This window comes from Dunckerocampus dactyliophorus, chromosome 9 (genome assembly GCF_027744805.1).
Source record: "Dunckerocampus dactyliophorus isolate RoL2022-P2 chromosome 9, RoL_Ddac_1.1, whole genome shotgun sequence".
NCBI lineage: Eukaryota > Metazoa > Chordata > Actinopteri > Syngnathiformes > Syngnathidae > Dunckerocampus > Dunckerocampus dactyliophorus.
In genome coordinates, this window is record NC_072827.1 from 17,451,811 (window position 1) to 17,474,426 (window position 22,616).

Below are 22,616 nucleotides of genomic sequence, written 5' to 3' on the forward strand. Positions count from 1 at the left end.
TTCACAGATGGTCAAAAATCACAAAACCGCCAGGTCGCTGATCCCCTGAAAGTTACAGTAATAACTAAATATGCAGTGTAGCAACCTTATTATTGAGATTAAAAGGTTGCTTGTGCTTTGGCTTTTATTTTTTATCACTGTTTTCTTTCATTCTTGTATATAGAATTTTATTACTGTATTTTATGTCCTGTTATTTCAGGTACAAGATCCGACTAACACTAAAACGTGACACACATCACAGTCTAGGAACGAAACTCGTACATAACACGAGGGCCACCTGTATTAGCCAAAGCTCTCAGTCTGATGCAGGGCAGGTATACACCGTCGATATCCATTTCAAAACATATACTGCATCTATGTGAGGCCATATGACCCTTCTCTGAACACCAGCTGGTTAGCTGGCTGCTGACCCACCTTGTGAGGGTCCAGTGTGAAGCTGGGTCGCAACAGGCTGCCTGCATCGGCATGGTTGTCATGGTCAACTTCATACATGTTGTACGACGGGTTCCCAATCTCCACATTTATTCCCCCATTGGTCATCGGCTGCCTTTGGACACGTTTCCCCCTAAGGTGAGCATTTTCACCCATTATTTGACATGACATGCTGCATAACATGCATGGCACAAAAGACATGCAACTGTGTTGCACAGTTTCACAATATAACGATATAAATGACTCAAATCATCAAGCATAGCTGCAGTAGATAACTGAAAAGCTAAACTGTATTCAGAAGATTTGTGGATTATGATGTTCCATGCTCGAGTTAAACAAAGATTTGTAGTCTCGGATCTTCCAGCTTGAGTAGTTTTTAGCTACTTACCTTTGCCTCCGTCTGAAGATGTAAATACCCGCTACCACCATCACAATCAAGACGACCAGCAGGACGAGAGGCACAATGATAGCTATGCTCCCTAAGAGAGAAAACAGAGAGACGCATGAGAAATCACTAGAGATGAGCGTGTTTTCCCGACAGAACTACACGCTGTGTAAGTCTTTTTCTTTTTTTGGTAGATGGGCTGGTCCTGCAACGGTCAGGTTCGACCAATACATCAAAAATATATATAATTTAACTTAATGTGAGGTGGTGGCTGTTTTTTTTTATGAAACCGAGTGGCCGCAATAATTTATTGAGTTGAGCTTATGACGCACTTAGGCACACGAATTGAATGATAGGAAGCATACTGGAGGCTTATTTTTTAATATTTTCTAATATACTTCTGCTTTGGAAACTATGCATTTGTAAGTAATGTGCAACCATAATAACATAATACCTGTGTGGATAGAGAAATGTACAGTATTTTAGACATCAGTGCTGTTTAATTAGGACACTAATTATGTCTAGCTTGGAGACTGCTGCTGCTGTGTCAGCCACTGACAACTAAATACACACGTGTGGTTTTCAGTTTTCTACTTTAATTGATTTGTGAATACAAAACATGTCACATGCTCTTCTTCCATATAATAAACAGGTAGGTTTTTATTGTATCCATATACTTAAAAGAATTGACGTATTTCAGCTTCTGTAGCTTTAGTTTGTCTCCATGTTGGCGTAAACACTGCCCCCTCCCTCTGGCATCTTCTTCTTCTTTTGTGAATTTAACGTTGTTTTGAGTGGCGCCATGACACTCCTCAAAAAAAAAAGTGCGACTTATGTATGTCTTTCCCTCTTCATGACGCATTTTTTAAACTTATAGTCGAAAAAAGAAGGTACATTTGCTGACTATTGTTCTCTGTCTGAGTTATATCACTCGATCTTTTCCAGCATTCCGCACTGCAAAATAAGTCACAAAAGTGCGAACAATTCATGCTGATATCGGATCGGATTGATATCGATATCGGCCGATACCAAAGGCTGCAATGTTGCAATCATACCAAAAGTGAAAACGTACAAATGGTCTAAATTTGTTATATTTATGTAAATGCTTCTTTTCTACAAATACATAAATGGCTTCTGAAGAACCAGAAATAATTTTTGAGCCATTACGGGTCCAAAACAGCAGGACCCCCATTTTAAATGTGGTGAACATGCTGGGTTATGGTAGGATTGAGCTCAGTTACCTAAAAATGTGTGGGAAGGTAATTACCGGGAATTATACAACATAATTATTGCAGAACTAACCTCCGCTGGTATTGTCTGATCTGCTGCTTTTGGGTGCGGGTCTCTCACACTGTGTTCCAGCCCAGTTTGTAGAACACCTGTGCAGAAGACAGCATAATTAAAAAAAACACTTCAGCATCCTTTTGGCTCGCTGTTCTGGTGAGGCAGCCTCTTTAAATAATCAAATAAATACACTTTGTTGAAATAAACAAGCAACATCAGAGGAAAAAGCAAAATGTTGTGTCCACAGACGGAGTGACATTTTATGTTGAATATGTAGTGTGTGAATAGAAAAACCAAAAGATGACAGCGAGATAAGTCCTTATATTATGTGTGTTCCATGTACAGTATGTCCCTTGTTAGCAGAGGTGATAACTAATTTCACACGACTGACGCAGATGGGTCTGTAAAGCATGAATGATCCAGAAGGTGCAACTGGATAATGAAAGCATGATTTCTAATTACATGCTTTCAAATCACAACATCAGAATGCAGACCTGTAAAGCCCAACATATAAATATGTATTTGACACAAAAATGAACACAGTCAACCTCCTACAAAATGTTTTGAATCTGTGTTCCAATAATGAACGAGTGATATGCTGCTCTACCTTGTAAGGACATATTCTGCTTGCCAACATGCATGTTTTGGAAAATGCAGCCTGATGAGCATATGATGTACACAGGGTCAGATTTGAGCTCCCCACCTATGTGCTGAGAGACGACTGCATGAGATGGGTGAAGTAGTGACAGTGAGGGGCAGCATAGAGTCATGCAGCAACTCATAATGTAACAAGTGCCTCATTTGCATTAATTTAGAGCTTTGAATAAATAAAATTCAGTATTACGCATTGATGAAAGGTCTTTCATGCGTCAATAATAATTAATATACACAGATCTTTCAGAGTAGTTGTGAGGGATTAACAACTTTAGACAATAAACAGCCGTAAATTCAGAGGCATAAACACCCCTGAACAAATGCCTTGCTCTTATGCTAATGAAGGTCGCAGAGAACATTAAGGCAAGGTTAATTATGCACGTCGGCCTGTTTAGCATTTATATTTTAAGAGTCTGTAAGACTCAGAGAAAACATTAAATAATTGGTCAATTCAACTTAAATTCAGGCTTAAACATGTGAGCATGTATTTGCACTGTAGTACTTAAAAAGTATAACTTGGTCAACTTGATGTTGCATTCTCTGGTAACAGAAGGCTGTGAGCTGGCAATAAACTTTGAATAAAATATTACTGTTTTAAGTTAGTTTGCTGCATGCTCCATGCTGCAGCGTGGGAATATTTAATTTAAAATAGACATGCAGTAAAAATTCACTTGAAGTGTATGTACAATATATTGTCCTGTTTGCAGCTTTGAGCACTTATTACATGAAAAGTTACTACAAGGTGGTACAAAGAGCCCATCTATGGGACAGGCTACATAATGGCGCCGAATGGAGTTGAGTGAGGCGTCAACAAAAAAGGTGAGAGGGGCTCTGAATACAGCCAGAGAGGTGACCTACTTGCAGCGTGGTTTGTTAAGAGCTGTTAATGTGCACATCCCCTCATTCTGACAGAAGTAATCGCAGGGGTTGGCCAGCTCATCACAACGTTGGTTCTTGAACCCTGATGTGCAGCTGCAAAACATTGTGTTGGGAGTGATAACACGGCCTTTAAATAGGAGACTGTTGACTTTTTGGTTGCATGATGGCTGGAGATTCAAACAGTTAGCCTTTTAGTGGTTTCAAGTGTAAAATGAAGTGCAGTGAGTTTTGTAGATTTGTAACATTTCAATACTAGTTGTAGGCTGTTACTTTCACAATAAGGTGACATCTGCAAAAAAATAAATAAATAAATAAAAATAAAAAATATACATATATATGTATATATATATATATATACACATACATAGTGGGATCATACCTTAGATATTAAGGCCACTTACTGAGCAAGTAAGTAGCAAGTATTAAAAATATGAACATACAGCACTAGGTAGAAGATAATATAACATCCTTCCTAACCACGGGTGGTCCTCAGGTTACGCACAAAGTTCCATTCCTAAACTAAAGTCAGATTTTATAGCTAAATTAATTCCTAAGTCACTCACACTTTACACAGAATACATGAATACCATCAAATACATTAATAAACCACTAAATACAAGACTTCAATGAAACAATAATCAAGTCATCAAATATAATAAAAAATTAAACGTAATTACAACAAGGCAAGTATGTATGCAGTATGTAAAGCTGATCCTATACTTGAGGTTAAAGTCATGTCCACAAAAACAGATATTTTCAAAAATGTACATTTTCCCCACTCAGGTGTTAAACCAGTGGAGTCCACATAAAAAAGACGTTCACGGCTGTCATGCACATTTTCTCAGCCTGAAAAATTTACCACGGCTGTCTTGGTCTTCCATTTTGACGCCTCTGTTCATCAATATAGTGAGATATTAGATGTACAATGTACATTATTTTTAAAGGGGACCTATTATACCAAATTTTCGGGCCTTTGTATTGAGTGCTGGACTCCTATAGAGCAGCTTCACACGATAACCCGGACAGACAGCTTTCTAGTTCTTCCAGACTCTGCACCTCTTCCTGCACTGTTTCCTGCCTCCCGCCAAAACGGTCTGTGTAATTGACTCCACCCCTGGCCCTCCTCCAGGTACGCCTCCCGCCGAGCCACTCCGCTGTGATTGGTCACACTCCCAAGCGCTCCCGAGGACTTCTGGACAGCTGCGAAACCCCTTTTGTCCAATTACTTACACAAAATAAACACAGTAAGGACACTTATAAATTGTTACTTCCAGCTTGCTGTTGTCACTCTTCAAGTAACGTTGGCGGATAGTCCAGCTTTGTATTGGCCCATGTTCATAAAAAAAGTCCCGTGTGAAATGCGGTTGACAGATGAGCATATTTTTCTCTTGCTGGCCAGGAATCAGCAACTCCAAACACTTCTGCCTAATGCTTGCCTCTTTAGGCACACCCGAACAAACATTTCCTGGGAGCCATACGTGCTAACACCGTAAACAGAGCAGAGCGGCGGGAGGGCAGGCCTGGTTGGAAGTCCGGGTTGCATTGACGTCAATGGAACTTGGTGTTAAAAAAAACTCTGTAAAAAACAGCGTGCAGAGCCGTCCAAAACTGCTTTCAGGTCTCACTTCCAAATGCGCAAACCTCATTATCTGACGCGTTGGCATCGTTTAACACGGGAATATAACATTGTAACAACATTTATAGGTCAGAAAAGAGGAAACGTATAATAGGTCCCCTTTAAAATGAGTTGCTTAAAGCACAGGAGACATCAGGAATGTTTGTTCACCCGTGCCTATGCATATGCGCATATGCATATGCGCATATCTGCTGCACAAAATGATAGCAGAACACATTACTTCTTTTCTTTCGTAAATTTCTTTCTTTCTTAAATAAGGTTTAAATACACAAGATAAGGTTGCACATTTCTGATGACAGCAGCCAAAAAGCTCGTCCATACACAACTGCTGAAGCCAGAGTTTTAAAAAACCTTCACATTTTTAAGGACAAAAAACACTGTTTTGCGAGCAGACAAAACACCAAAATGCATAGAAAAATATTGCAATATCCGTGTTTGAACATAGCCTAAAACTACACAAAATTATCTGGTGGGACTCCTTGATAACATTGGAAGTGCAAAAGGTTGAATTTAATTTCGCCATTAACAAACAAACACTCATAGATAAAAATTCACAGACAGTATATTAGAAGAACCCTCAAAGTACCCCCCCAAAAACATTCAGCCATATTGTGTGACATAAAATGGTCTAAACTGCAATTTCCCACAATATACATGCACAGCTGGAAATGCCCTAAAAACAGAGAAAAATACATAATGTTCAAATATGTTATTTTGGTATTCAGTGGGACCTCGGTTTTTGTCATTAATCTGTTCCAAAAGATCAGCCGAAAACCAAAACTTGGAGAAACACTTTTCCCATAAAAAATAATGCAAATCCAATTAATCCAGACACCCACAAATATTAACACAAAACACATTTTATAGGGCATAATTATAGTATTACTCACTGAAGAGTCTTATTGCTAAACACGGTGATGAGTGGACAGAGGAGGGGAGGGAACGGAAGAGTCACACGAACGCTGTTTTATTCGGGTTCGACACAAACCTAACTTTAAAGAATGGACTGTTAGAGCTGGATACTTGCTCACTTGAACATCACTGTCAACTTCAGCAGCATTACACACAATGGCCCGGCTCACTAACTGGTATGTGTCTCTGTTAAACCGTTCCCTCTGCAATCTGTGTTAAAGGTTCCTACCTTTACATTACAATCCAATTTTAATAGAAGTTACAAGTTTTTTCTTCCATTCAATAGTGTTTGTCATCTTCTTTATCAAAGTTCTGGCACTTGCAACTTTTTGAGAAGCAATAATCAGTAAAAGAAAACACAAAAAGCACAGACTGTTTGAACGCCTTTTCTTCTAACACTCAGCAATACGCAGTGTGCTTGAACGCCTCACCAGTCCAAGGACCACAGTACTTAGTAGGAGGAAGAAAGGAGACAGATAGTGAACACACACAGACGCATAATGAAGATGATTAAAGGATTCCCTGGCTGAAATATGTGTCCCGACTCTTAAAGAACCACTGTCCATTCCTCACAGAGACTGAGTGATGTGTTTGGCTATGCGAAACAAAAACGGAGACATATTTTTGGCAACAATTTCCGTCGAAAACTGAATCCTAACCAGGGTGCACAAAAACCAAGGCACCACTGTATAAGGACTTCCAAAGTGACAGGCTGGCCTTGTATTGGGATTTTTAGAGGTCACACAATCTTGATATTACTCTACCTATGCTCACATATAAGATCTATTCTTTTCCAGAAAGACCTAAAGCCTATGATGAGGATGTGTTGACTCAAACCAATAAGATAGGATCATTAGCATAGAAATTGATTCTGTCCGCTTGAATTTGCCAGATGAGTACAAATTTCAATTTAGCGACCCTGGACAATGGGCAGTTAAAAATACAGACTGTTGGCCCGAGAAGAAAAGGGTTTCCAATTTCCTCCTTGGATACATTTTTAACAAAGCGCTGCATGTGATTATAGCTGAGGTGATATTAATCTGTGGGTTATGCTTTGAAAAGTCGAGCAATGATTCCCCCCCATGTCTGCCAGTCAAGCTTTTGTCTGTTACAAGATGTTTTTTTTCCACTAGGTGTCATAGAACGTTCAATGACTGACACATTTTTTTTTTTTTTTTTTTTTTAGAAAGCAAAGTTCTAAATCCTACTACGGAAGAGAGTCAGGGAAACCGACATGAGCTCTTTATTGCAAGGAGGAATTGTGTGATATGCTCAAAATGGCAAGCTATGAAAGGGATTCTAACCACTTTTTTATCGGTGTGAACGCCTTAAGCCATAGTGAGATGTCAAAAAGCATAAGATGGTGTTCTGGCATCCAGCCCCATGCTGTGCCATGGCCTCCGTAATATGACATCAAACATTACTTCAATTTAAGGATTTTGTAGCCTAGGAAGCTGACGATGCTGGCACACTTCTCCAAGCAGGCAAATGGTTCTCTGCAATGGTTTTCACTTCTGCTCCTAAGGTCAGGCTGACTGGGATAAATAATCACCATTTGAATGGAAGCAGTGATAGTGAGAATAATCATAGTGTGACTCTCCTGTCATTAAGCAGTGACTTACTGACAGAAAGGCAGGTTGGTGTCGGGGTCCAGGTGACAGGTGCCTCCATTGTAGCAATATCCATCACACAGCTGACAGCTTGGTGCAATTCGCCCATTTGTGCAACTAAAAGGGGTGGAAAAAATGAATTCTTGTGACAAGTAGGAAAATAGACTTGGGTGACAAGCAAGCCAGTCAGTCAATCAGAAGCAAAAAAGTGCAGTATATCGTCACCCAAGCTCATTAAGTAGATGTGGTTTGGCATGGACAAGGGTCTCACGAATTCATTTATAATACTAATCAACCTGTAATCACTTATAATTCAACAATGGTGAAAACAAAGTCTGGTTGTATCAGTACTTTGACCAGCCATTCAACGATGTCAGTAAAAGGTCTGTCTTACCTATTTGCCTTTCAACCTGTTTATTGGCTTTTACCATAATTATAAAGCATTCTTATTTGAGACTTTTAAAATGAGACTTTGGAGCAGGGGTGTCGAAAGTATGGCCCGTGGGGCATTTGTGGCAGTTTTTATTCGCAAGTAATAAGCATGTAATATTACGAGGAAAAATAATGTCATTTAAAAAGCATAATGTTGAAAGATTAAAGAAAAAAGACAATTTTTTTAAAAGTTGTAATTATGAAAAATAAAATTAGGTTTTGGAAAAAGCTACAATATTATGGGAAAAAAAAATTGTGATTGTGGTTAATGTTCTTACTCTAGCAAGTGCCTCTGAACTCACCCATGCTTTGCGCGCTACACTTATGCTAATTTAATTTCAGGTAAAATATGGTCAAGAGTTTGAGAAAAATGTGTGTTAGCTGGTGGTGGTGGTGGTGGTGGTGGTATTATACTTTTTGTTTGGAAAAAAAAATAATCTTGAGACGGTGACATACAGCAGCATTAAGAAACTGTTTAGGAGAGCTAGCTCTGTCCTAGGCTGACTGCTGGACACCATCAAGGAATTGGCTGACTGAAGGTTGTCGGTTAAGCTGCAATTGTTCCTCCCACCAGTTATTGATAATAACTGCCACCTTACATAATACAAAGAAATAGAAATACACAAGGTTCACACTATGCTAGCTCACACATGAGCATGAGTTGCATATATGTCATTTAATTGATGCCATCGCTCCTCTCGCCAGTTGTTAGTAATGACCACCAGCTTGGATAGTAGACATAAATAGAAATTCCACAAAACAGTCATGCTTATTTTTGTCCTGTTTATACTGTATGTAAATTTCATATGACAACCATTACATTTCCCCAATGTGGGATAACTAAAGTGTCTATTATATCTTATCTTAATCATTTATTGTTATACTTTATAATAGTACATTAATTTCCTAAACCAATTGAAGTCATTTAATTATATAAATTTAATTTACACTATGACTTGCAGTAGAAAAAAATAGCAAATATTAATAATAATAATGAATTGGGATTGGCCCCAATTAATTTTTACTCAACAGCTTTCAAATGTGTTGGGAAAGGATGCATTCTAAAAACATTATGTACCATGAGCGCCCATAAGTTGTCCACCTCTGTGAATTGACAAACAACAATGGAACCCCGCTGTAGTAAGAGTGAGCATGAAGGTCATAACTCACTTGCAAACCACATCTCCTGTCTCCTCGTTAATGAGGCATGGGGCACCGTGGCATCGAAGACACTTGTCCACCTCACACTTGTTTCCCTCAAACCTCGCAGGACACACGCACTCCACGTAGCCGGTACTGGATAAAGTGCACGCCTTGGAGTTCACACAGTAGTGATGACAAATGTCTGGTTCACATTTAGAAAGATAAAGACAAAAGATGCCATGTTAATGACACACCAGGAATGCAGTTAAGGCTGGTTTAATTGGACTTCCAAAAGGTTTTAATGGGACTTAATTATCCTTATCAAATGACATCCGAGCTGTGGATAAAAACATTTCACCCCTTGGGCAAACAACAGGAGGAAAATACTAATCGTGTGTGGCTGGAATGGTTTCTCAATAATGAAAAAGCCCTGCAAAAGATAAAAAAAACAAAAACATTATCACTTCAGCACAGAAAGGTTGTTTGATTGTAGTATTTGTATTTGGTTTAATAGAACATTTATTTATGGAAAGAAAGTGCTTCAAGGAAAAGCTTTTGGTTTCACACACACACACACACACGCACACACACTGTGAGCTTTAAACACATGGGTTTGCATGAATTTTATGAATTTAAATCAGTTGCTCTTTTTACAATTATTTGTATCTAAAACGTTGTCAATCATGTGAAGCTTAAATGCATTTTTTAAAAAGTATCTTGCGCACGCTGCCATTAAATTGAAGGCACATGACTCACGGTAAAGACAGCGATCTCCAGTATATTCGGCCAAACAGCGGCAGACTGGCTGGTTACCATGAGTGACGTCACATGTTCCACCATTTAAGCAGTAGTTGTCACATATCCTTCTCTCACAGAATGGCCCTGAGAAGCCAAGAGGACAGTGGCATGTAGGCTTACCTAGATAAATTGAGACATGAAAGGGCGGATTAGGGCATGCAAAAGAAAGCAGCTCTTCTGCACTGGTTGCACGTTATATTTCTGCATCACAACAGCATTGGCACTACAGTTTGATTTAATACAGTATATTGACTCAGTGTTGTAAATTGCCTCGAGCACATAGTAATTTATGGGTGAATATAACCAAAACTATTAATTAGGTTGTATTTCTATTTCTATAGTGTCCGTAGATGACTGTAATTTTCTAATGTGTTGCACCTTTCTAATTAAAAATAATTTTTGACAATAGGTGACCACCAATTTGTAATGTCATAAATTTGAATGGACTAAAATGGAAAAGAGAGGACGTACAGTTGCTGGCCACATTGCGGCTTGACTCTGACAGTTTTTCAAGAAGATATTATTAATAAATCATACTGTTTTGAATACCTTCTATTATTAGTCAATAAAAATATACACATATTTTCACCAAATGTTATGTATTTTTGCCTAAATTAAGCATTTTCAAGCATGAAAATGGCTACACTAACTAAAATACAAATATGTGGCATTCAAAAGGTGCATTCAAAGACGTGATGGATCACGGTCGGGTCTGGAACCAATTAACCGCGGTAAACGAGGGATTACTGTAAAGAAAAAACATGCACTTCTTATGATTAGAAAGACATTCGTTATTTTAAACCACAAATGTACCTGAAATTCAAATTGACAACATAAAGGATGAGGTGCCCTTTTACTCAGCAATCCACTCCCATCCATACTGACGCCCAGATACTCTCAAGGCCACACATAGCATACATAATTCTTACAGCATGTTGAGTCTCTTTCTTTAACCTGACAGAAGTCAAGAACATGGAGGAATTCAGAATGGATTCTTCATTAGAGAGTGTGGTCTCTTTTAAGCAAAAGCAATACTGCACATCGACTGCAACTGAATTGAAGGAATACTGGTATGTACAGAAAGTGACGATAGCCCTTTTGATAGTAACCAAACAACCAAGGTAACACGGAGTCAGTAGGTCATATTTCTGTACTTTATCTGTTATTTGTTACAGGCCAATTGGTCACATTCTGTATCAGCCGGTGCATTTCATACCTGGGCCTTGAACGGGGATTTAAGCGACGCAATCCACCTCTTAATACCGACACTATCACAAAAATGCAATATAACAATGTGTGGCATTGGAATTGGGGATGAATACCATTATTACTAAAGCAATAAACTCAGCTAACCCTTTATCTTCAAATATATCGTCTCTAAACAACTCCTAACCTTTATACTACAGCATCATCTGCAGCAGCTCAGAATCAATATGCTAACATAACAAAACCAAAAATCCATAAATAAAATATATCACACTGATCGCTCACTTGTAAGCAATGGACCCAGTCTGACGTATATATACAGTATGTTATATGTTTTAATATTGTTTGTTTGTTTGTTTTCTTTTCTCTTGAATGAAATAAATGTTTGAAAAATATATAAAATATATATATGAAACCCACTTATTTGTTGATATAACTCAGATACAGAACGATGAAGAACACTGTGTCGTTTTCCTTTCTTCATGATCAAACAGGATTTATTACACTCAACAAAAATATAAATAAATATAAACACTTTTTTTTGCTCCCATTTTTTATGAGACGAACTCAAAGATCTAAAACTTTTTCCTCATACGCAATATCACCATTTGTCTCAAATAGTGTTCACAAATCTGACCTCTTGGATGAATCGTCACTGCGCTCTTGGGGTAATTTTGTTTTGCCGGCCACTCCTGGGAAGGTTCACTACTGTTTCATGTTTTCGGCATTTGTGGATTATGGTTCTCACTGTGTTTCGCTGGAGTCCCAAAGCTTTAGAAATGGCTTTATAACCTTTTACAGACTGATAGATCTCAATTAATCTCAGTTAAGTTGTGTTTTAACAGGGGGCATCAGTTTTTCACACAGGGCCATGTAGGTTTGGATTTATTTTTCTCCCTCAAGAATAAAAAGTTTCATTTAAAAACTGCATTTTTTGTTCAGTTGTGTTGTCATTGACTAATATTTACATTTGTTTGATGATCTAAAACATTTAAGTGTGACAAACATGCAAACAAAAAAATAAATCAGGAAGGGGAGGATGAAATCAAAGGATGGAAACATGCTGACGTTACTGTACGTCTGCCTGCTGGCCCACTGAGGCAAATCTGAAATCTCTTTTGTTAAAGAAACAGCCCCACTAGTTTAAGTGACATTGGGCCAGCACTCCAAACTCTGAAAATTACAGTGACATGGCAACACATAGAAGCTGAAATCTGAAAACGGATAAAAACAAAATCAAACATAACACATACATGTACTGGAAGCAGTAATGGAAATAAATGAATACGATACAAAGCTACTGTAGTTGCAAATGTAGGTCAGTGCTACTGGTAGTGGTTATGCCAGCAGAGAAGGCCTTGCTGGCCCTGATCATAAAAGAAATAATATACCGTACTTTTTTTGCACCTCTAAGAAGCAAAAAATCGGGGTGGGGTTTATACATGATGACAGGTCTGTGACCAGACTCGGACTGAAAAATAATATCAGACAACGCTTCTACAACGCTTCAGCGGAAGATCACTCGTACTACAAGCCCGGTCACACCGCCTGAACTTTGCTGTAGCGTTCCTAGAGCGGTGACAAAAAATAATCACCGCTCGTTCACCACCGTTTAACAGAAGTTGGACCCCGTTAAGGCAACGCCGTATCCTGATGGTCCCCCCTACCACTCCGAAAGTTTTGAGCTGCACAAAATATTACGAGCGGCCAATTTTCCGCCACGGCAAAGTTCATCACCGCTCCAACAACGCCCACTCAAAGTTTGGCGCCACTAGACGCAAGTTCGTGGACGCTTGGGTCCGCTAGGCCAAAATTTGCATTATGTAATTCCATTGCAGATGAATTGATGGACGGCAGATGTCTCCTTTCTTCTTCTTTTTGAAATTGCTTAGTACCTTCACGCATGTTGATTTGAGATGAAAGAGTTGGCAAGCATTTATGAACTAAACTTTTTTTTACCCCCCACCGTGAGCCTGAAAATGGGGGTGCGGTTAATACACGGGTGCGGTTTATTCACGGTGCTTTACGGTAATATTGACACGAATAAAGTATAACCTGGGCCTTTAGATGCATTAAAACAACAAAAATAAAATTACAGCCAGGGATTATGTTATTTTAGTTAACACCAGAATTATTTTACTGATTTCTCACTAAACTTTGAGGACAGTGGGGCATGGACCAAATAAGAACACATTCACTTTGGTACAAATCTGACTAAAGTAAATTGTTAACATTGCAAAAACCTCTATGGTGCCCATTTATCTGAATTGATATTACTAAGTTAATTGACAGGATTACTCTTCTTTTGTTGTTGTGAAAAAAGAAACAGCAAACAGCAAACGCAAACAGCAGGGAAATATAGGGTTACAATATGGAGTGGGAAGCAGGCGGGGGCTTGGGAGAATCACATCATGTCACTGGCCTACAATAGGTTATGATGCATTACCACAAGTATCAGTAATGCAATCAATCAGATGCTGTTTCTGGCTGCAATGACATAATTCTACGTGTACCATTTTTTGCACACAATAACTGTCTTCTTTAAAGCAAATGTCTGAGAGAATTACATAAACAAATGTCATGGGACACATGGCCATTGTACCTATAAAAATCAGTAAATTAAATCAATAAATATCACTGAATGTGTATGCTTTGTTTCAGATTGGGTAGTATAGGCTTTGCCTGTGTAGACTGCATTTAGAGGTGAAAAGAACGTGAAAACCAGAGAGCTGTCTATGAGTGAAAAACAAGCAATTGCGAATCCAAGAGAAGGTGGAAAATTAATCACAACTATTGCACAAACTTTGACCATAGTCAGTACAACCAACAGAAGAAACAAACCACTGATATACTAAGTAACAGACGTCAAACAGGTAGACCAAGGTCTGTCAAGAAAGACCCTAAAACAACTGTTAGTGTCATCAGCAACAACCGGCAGAGGGCAGGAATGATGGGATTACGATCTAATAGGGATGCTCCGATCAGGGTTTTGTGCTGCTGATTCCGATACTGATCATCCAGGACAGAAATCAGCCGATACTGATACCAATCACATGGATTAATTACACATTTTTCAATTTATTTACGATGAGTGCTATTAGCCACGGGTGCCGTAGAAAGGGGAAAAGTCAGGACAATTCCAAGGTCCCTTGACTGCCAGGGGACCCAGAAAGTAGGTAATTATTCATCCATCCATCCATTTTCTATGCCACTTCTCCTCATTAGGGTCACGGGCGCATGCTGGAGCCGATTCCAGCTGACTTCGGGGTAAAGGCGGGGTACATCCTGGACTGGTCGCCAGCCAATCGCAAGGCACATACAGACAATCATTAATAAAATTTGTAATTAATTAATAAGGGGGGGAGGCAACATGATTTTTTTCATGGGACCCAGAATTCCTGGCTGCACCCCAGCTCCTGGCTATATGATAAGAAAAAAGGAACCATAAAATCACCTTAATTTAGACATAAAACATATTCCACTTAATTTTTGAAGAGAACATACAGTATATCACTAGTGAAACTTCCAGAGGATGACACACCTTCTTTAACTCAATCACTCCCAGCCATTTTAGACAATTGTGACTCATTTTTCAAGGCACACAGAATATTGTGTTCTATGGATATATAAACATGGAACCTAACGAAAGAAAGATTAGACTCTCGTCTTTCATCAGAAAAAAAAAGTTTGTTTCTACCTTTTTCCGTTCTTTAGTAATCAGCAGTAGAACATAGGTAAGCTTCAGGAAAATTAGTTCCCAAAAAGAAAAGGGAGAAAAATAGCTTTTTGTGAATCACTGCGGACTGCAATAGTGCTAGCCACAGGTGATCGGCTTTTGTCATCTACGTTCAAAGGCATTTATCAGCATATGCATATGATTGTTTACAGAAATTGTCTGATACTGATCAATGGCTGATTGATCGGAGCACCCCTGCTACCTGCTGTTCATAGAAGACTTCGTGAACAAAAGTAAAATGGCTACACCAGAACCTGCAAACTACTCATTAGCAAGAAGAATAGGAAGGCCAGACTGGAATTTGCCAAATTCATCAGTCCATGAAACATTTCTCTCAGAACTTTTCAGGCTCATCGCTGCCTAGATGGCGTGAAGAATTAAACGTGTTAGCCTCAACCCTTTATTGATTAAAAGTGTTAGTTAATGTGTTCATAGTAATGTTTTAAGACATTATTTATGGGTTGTACCACATAGGCTTCAATTCTAAAAACTGCATAGCTTGTAGAACTAGAGTTGAGCAATAATGTCATCGAGGTTAAAGAAAAAAGACAGCCGTGGTAAAATGTCACTATTCACTGGATCATTGTGCAAGAGGAAATGGGCTGAAACCCCTACATTCAAAATCCCATTCTGTGGCAGAGTTGCATATAAAGAATTCCCTTTGGGGGTATTGTAAAACATGAACTATCAATTCATATGCTAGGCTGACAGATGACAACATCACACATTTTTGACAAGTACACGTCAATTTTAAAGATGCACCGACAGAGGATTGACCCTGAAAACTGCCCTGACTGGGACATACAGTATAATAGAGTTTGCGTAGGACTCAAGCGTCATGATTGTGAAGGCGTCTTACCCAGGGGTGAGCCAATGCAGGTGCCTCCATTTAGGCAGTAGTCTGTACAGTGGTTGACCTCACAGCGCTCGCCCGAGAAATCAGGCCAGCAGTAGCACCTCCAGTCTCCTTTCTCATTGGCTAAGCAACGGCCCCCATTCTCGCAGGGGGGACGGCAGAGTTCACCTTCACAGCAGAAAACAGCCCACATTTCTTACTGTGCTGTGTGCACTTATAGAAGTCAATTACAGCACATGCCATGCTGCTAAAGCTCCATCATAACAATAATAATGAAAAAAAAACAACACAAATTGCAAAAAAGAGACACATGAGAAAGAAACGTAAGATATGAAATCCATACATCTTCTGAAATTTGATTTAAACCCTCTATTCTATTCTCAATTATTGCAGTGTACTTTTATGTGATTGTTACAGTGTAAACATGGTTTTATAACTATATTGATGCTACAACGTCCGACCACATTTCACCTTTATGCTGTATATGAAAGCAAGGGAGTAGTACAGAAGGTCTGACCTTAAAGTGTACAAGAAGTGTACAAGAAGGAAGTGAGAACAAATTAATGTATCAAATGTATATGCAGAACAGATTGATCAATACAGATACAAAAGATTATAAAAAAGATTATATCGGTTACATCGTCCTTTATCATTGTTAATGTGTCAACCACTGCCTTTTAATGAAGTCAGTCTACAGTATTTGTCCCAAGTTGCACTTTTCCTAGTTGGTGGTCTAAAATGTCCTACTTCCCAGTTTTCTGTAATGCAATACAATAACACCGCAAAAAAGTATAAGCCCACCTGAGACGTTGACATCACTGCAGCTGCCATTGAGCAGTATTTTGCCCTCTGGACAAGTACATCTGGCACCCAATGGGTTGAGCAAACACATGAAATCACAAGACATCCTCAGGCATGGATTTGATGCTGCAGAGCAAGTGAAGACATATGATACATTTATGTTTATTATAGGAGGAATTACTTTGTGTTTTTACTTCAAAGGGGATATTGTGAAGGCTCTGAGACACACATATGCAGACTCTTACATGCACATCATTCCCAGCCTGAACAATCAAGCAGTGTTGATGTGTGAAGAAATTCATAATTGATTAGTGGATCTTGAATTGCACTAAATAACCACTGCAATCACCTCAGAAAAAACGAATGAATCAAAATTGCACACAGAGGTGGTTCAGTTATGTTCAATAATTCTAATGAGCTTGAAACGATTGCAGTTGTTTGAAATAGCTAAATAGCATAAGCATCAATTAATACAACAGATCAAATGGATAAGTGAGGTAAATAAAATAAATAAATGAAAAAATTATATATATATATATATAGTATATCTAAAATGTCATCTAAAATGTACATGAAAAAATAATAGCAATTATGACTTTGAAATGGACTATATGCACAGTACCCCATAACCAACGTCTTCAGTATGATGCAGTCGTGTGCAGTCAGGTCCAGCAAGGCCTTCACTGCTGGCCTAACCACTATCAGAAGCACTGACCTACATTTCAAACTATTTCTTCAATTAAATTATATTAATTCATTCCAACAGTCTATTATCTTCATTTGTAGCGTGTTTTTTGGCTGCAGTGCTCCCAGTCGTGTATGTCTATGTTTTTGTATTTGTATTTGTGAACAGTGAACGCTTGCAATGCATTAATAACATAGCTGTAAACTGACCCTAGGAATTAGAATGGTATTATTTCAGTCACAAAGTGCACATGGCTCTAATAGTGGGCCTGCCACTCTCTGTATTTTCATCTAGTGTCGTGCAGTTGGAGGAGGAAAAATAAAAATCATAAAAAATAAAACAATGAAGAATGCTAACATTAAATAAACATGAATTTGTCCACTGAACTGAGTTATGAATGTTTTTCTATAGCCTTCCTCATGTTCTAACATATGATGTTCTGTAATTTTATGTTCCACCATAATCCTTCATGAAGAAGTCTTCCATATGCTTATCACTGAGTGTCTAGACATGAGAGTCTGCCTTTCACTGTCCTTCCTTTCCCTCACATGAGTTGTCTCCTATATTAACCTAACATTTTAGCATGAATAGTCAGACGTTGTCTCTCCAAGTCATCTGTCCAGGTTGTATTATTTTGTCAAATTGTATCAAAGAACTTGTCTTGTCTCTCACTTTCCCTGACACAAACTAAACATGCTTGTTTTACCAAAACATTAACAAAATGTTGGTGTCCACAACTCACATTTTGTATTGAAATGATTGTTTTTCCTAGTGTATCTCACATTATTAACTGAAAGCCTGAATGAAAACCAGGTGCTCACAGGCACCCCGTTGGCTGCTCTAATGTGTCATTATAATATGTCATGATTATGTGTCATTATACTGTAATGTGTCACGATTGTATCCTGTTTTGTTACAAAATATTTTATAAAAGCAAACATACAAATTACCATCTTGATGTTTAAATCTGTGGGAAATCAATACATTGGTGGGCTTCTCCACACCCAAGTTGAAAAACTCGACAGACTGTTTGCCAAACTTGTGAATCTTGAAGACCTCATGTTTTAATCCAGTTCCATAGATGTAGTCTTCAAATATATCAATTCTGTACGGTTGGGAGACTCCTGTATATCGAGTACAAAAAAGAAAGAAGAACTTCTGAATATTTTGAAGTCAAACAAAGTTGGCAAAAAAAGTGAGATGTGGACTTTTTCTATTTTCTGCAAGGAATTACCATGTCTCTCACTGATCGTCATCTGAGGGTCAGAACCATCCAGCCTCATGCTGCCAATCTGGGAGAGCTCAGGATCAGCCCAGTATAAACGTTGATTGAAATAATCAATTGCAAGCCCTGTGGGAGGATGAAAGAAAGACATTTATTTACCTTACAAACTACACAGAGATCACGGTGGAAGTCATCAGTCATCAGGAGAAGCTAAGGTCACAACAGTCAAGATGAGCAGCACAATGCAGGAGCCACTTTTTTGTGTTTCTAGCCATTTGCCTTGTTTTTCTTTCCACAATCAATTTTCTTGTGTGGGAAATACCAAGTAGCTCTCACCTTACTGTGTGTGTGTGCATTTTGGATGGAGGAGTTTAGGAATGCTTACAATACAATTCCAAACCAATTAATCACTTTTACTTTCTGCACACAGTTTGACTAGATAATTGAGAAGCTGGCTGGGTGTTTAAATAGGTTTTCCAGGAATGATGAATTCTTCTCACTGTGAACACAAGAGAATGTTGGCCCCTTGAATTAAAGGAGGCCAGAGCAGATGCTCAAAACTAGATCAACCCTGTCTCCCTCTAGAAAAACGGCTACCTCAGATTGTGAAATATTTAATTACGATAGATTTACTTGGTGTTGTTTTATTTCTTGTTGTGTGGTCGTATCAAAGCATACATTTCAAAGGGTTTTACAGCACACACAAGAAAATACGTGTATTCTCCTTGGTTAACGGCCTTTATGTACCCAACACTGACATTCCAATGAAATATGTTTCTGTGGACACCATGAGAAATACATTCTCAGTGTTTTTAGATAAGAGTATTGTTGTTGGCTGATAAAAACATGATGAAATTACTCCATAAACTCAGCTTTTGCAAATACAGTGGAACTTTGGTTAGCATCATTGATCTGTTCCAGAAGGACCAACTCTAACCAAAATGTACTCTAACCGCATAAACATTTTCCCATAAAAAATAATGTAAATGTGTTCCACAAAGCCAAAAATATTAAAAGAATGAATGTTTTTACAGTTTTACAAATATAGCTTTACATGCACAAAACAATTCTAAATGCATATAAATGATGAATGAAAGGGATAAATGAACATTTAAGGTTACTATTACTTTTATTGAAGATGTGATTGTTGCCAAAGACGCAATTATTTTTTTAATTCAATAGTGTTTCTCACCTCAAGTCTCTGCTTTTCTTTGATCACGGCTCAAAATTACCCAAGATGGAGCCAAAGAAAGTTGCAAGCGTCAGCATTTTGATAAAGCAGGTGAGAATTGTTTTATGCATGTAAAGCTACAATTGAAAAAACGTGTTTTGTGTTAACATTTTGTAGCTCTGTTAGTTAGCATAGAACTACAGAGTCAACCTCTGATATAACCTCATAAACGAGCGACAGAGCTGACTCCCGGTTCTGGTTTCCATGTATTAGCAAGCTAATAGGATCCTAACAAGGACGTCTTGTGATAAAAATACATTAAGAACACAGTTGGACTCATGCGGTGTATTAATACCATGACAATACGTGTGCTATATTGTACGCTGAACGGAAAATGTACGCAAACCGAGGCAACATTTTGTCAAACACGCTAACTGGGGCGTATGCTAACCAAAATTCCACTGTATGTTATGAAAAAGGAAATTCATTAAACATGCCTTAACACATCAAATTGATTGCATAGACCAAAGCTACCACTGTTCTGATTTAAAAACGAAACACTAAGTACAGTAAACAACAAATAAACAGGTTGCAATTGAAATAATGCATGGCCTCTAAACAAATACCTACCAGTTGGTCTTCGGAGGTTCTTCTCCAAAAGAACTCTGCGTAAAGAACCGTCCATGGCCGATTCCTCAATGTGAGAGTGATCACCCACTACACTCCAGTACATCATCCTGAAACAATCGAGAACCATTTGTCTGTGCAGTGTTATATGCAAGTACAGGAAAGCTTAATATGGAAGATGTACTAAAACATATGCTAGATCAAATTATCTGTCAAACTAGGGGTCCGCGAGCCATTGGTTCGGGGTCCCTGATTTTTTTTGCAATAAATTAAAAGGTCTTAAGTATTAAGTATTTAGGTTGAACTAATTGAAATATAAAACATCCATGAACATCAAGACATGCACATATACACAGAGATACCTGTACACGCGTACCAGTACATACTGTACATACTTCCCCTTATAACTCACTGATTTAACCAGGGTGTTATAATGTTGTTGGTTTTATTACAGTAATGGTGAGGTCGGCAATATGATTATAGTTATTACAATTGTGTACATTACAGTTATTATTCTGTTCACTATCATGATTAATAATTTAATTACTACTATTACTATTAATATGTATGTTTGTTTCAATTCAGTATTATCACTGTGGTTGTTATTATTTTGTCCTCTCTATCATGGTCTTTATGGTGATGTGTAGTCCTGCTTGTTTGTGTTGTTGTCGCAATTGTTGTTGTTGCTGTTGTTCTTTCTCTGTGTTGTCCGACTCTTGTCCCCGCACTCCCCCCCTCTGTTTTCTTTTCTCTTCTTCTCTATCCCCTCCTGCTCCGGTCCGGCCACTCCAAATTTGCACAACAACAAAACATCAAATAAGGTCAAATGAAATCTGTACAAGGGAAGAGAATCTCATCCAATGGCATGTTGTATGTAGCTACAAATGACATAGAAAAAAATCAGCATGGGGATTATCAGGAGGTCATTTTCTACACTGCTTGTCCTCACTGGTTATCTTACAAATAGAACGGTGACAACAATGTCATTCAATTTCTTTTGCAAGCTGTGTAAATCACTGATGGAGTGGGGTGCCGTAAAAAATATTGATGGACACTGGATAGTACTCATACAATGTGGGGGACATTTACATATCCTAATTATCCAGCTTCTCCATGCCTGGAATGTGGCTTTAATGGAGTTAAGAACACGGATGACAATAATTAGCAGATTAAAGTAAACATAACATATTTGCCCAACAAAGTCATTATGATGATGGATATGTATTTTTTTTTTTTTTTTTACAACTGTTGAATCCCCCAAAAAATGCAGCAAACTATAACTTTGTCCAATCTTGGGTTAAAATGCTATCGTGTATATGCCACAATATACACATTAAAAAGCACGCTTTAGCTAAGATATCAGCTGAGCTGCAGCTCTACTCCACTCTGCAAAGCTTTATAGTGAAGTCTAAGTCATTGTGTGGCTGTAGTTCTGCTCGATGGTTTTGGTTCACTCTCACTGACCTCATTAGGTTGTATTTGAAGACAGCAAGTAGCTATCGTATAAAACCTAGTGTGCAGTACATTAGCTGGTCAGTGTAATGGATCTACGCGGGCATACACAATTAGCGTCCAGCTGGTTAACACTGCACAGCTTTTAAAACACTAAGACTATTTAACAGATATATGCTCACATGTGAGGATGGGTAATAAGCCACATTTGATGATGATGATGGTGATATACACCAACCAAACACATTAGGTACACCTGCACAACATAATAATGTAATACAAAATTTTTGTTAACCTGCCTTGTTGTGCCGGGACAAATTTACTGTACGTATAACAGGTGAGTCTATAATACTCCTCCTATTGTGATGTATTTTATTTTACTTATTTTGAATGCCACCTTGCAGTACATGCTTTAGAGAGGACAAAGGGGAATAGGGGCAGCTCAGGCCTGGACTCCCACAATCCACAGGGACCCAGAGAGCCCACAGTCACCTGCCCCAGAGATATCCACACACCCAACCCATGGGCGAGGTAGCAGCAGAGCACAGAAGCCAAAGGCTGCCACACAAAGTGCCGGCCAGGCCTACTGGCCCAGGATCCACCAGATAGGGATATATGCAGACCTCGTGCAGAGCCGAAGACCCCATCGCTAGCACCTCTCCCAAACCCTGAAATCCCGAGTGTGATATGTG

General features: G+C 38.5%; 1 protein-coding gene across 11 annotated transcripts in view; it reads right to left on the reverse strand.

Annotated features, from left to right (window-relative positions):
- The window catches only part of lrp1bb (low density lipoprotein receptor-related protein 1Bb), a 339,637-nt gene that overhangs the window by 6,170 nt on the left and 310,851 nt on the right, over positions 1-22,616 (reverse strand). For 8 of the 11 annotated variants that reach the window (XM_054788302.1, XM_054788296.1, XM_054788300.1 and 5 more), the window contains 12 exons: positions 20,476-20,582; positions 18,684-18,800; positions 18,400-18,573; positions 16,765-16,890; positions 15,967-16,131; positions 10,124-10,285; positions 9,395-9,569; positions 7,805-7,909; positions 3,614-3,727; positions 2,120-2,196; positions 821-911; positions 415-565 (listed from right to left, as the gene is read on the reverse strand). In XM_054788302.1, coding sequence (XP_054644277.1) covers positions 415-565; positions 821-911; positions 2,120-2,196; positions 3,614-3,727; positions 7,805-7,909; positions 9,395-9,569; positions 10,124-10,285; positions 15,967-16,131; positions 16,765-16,890; positions 18,400-18,573; positions 18,684-18,800; positions 20,476-20,582 — 1,564 coding nt within the window. The other 3 variants (XM_054788306.1, XM_054788301.1, XM_054788304.1) reach the window with 2 other exon arrangements.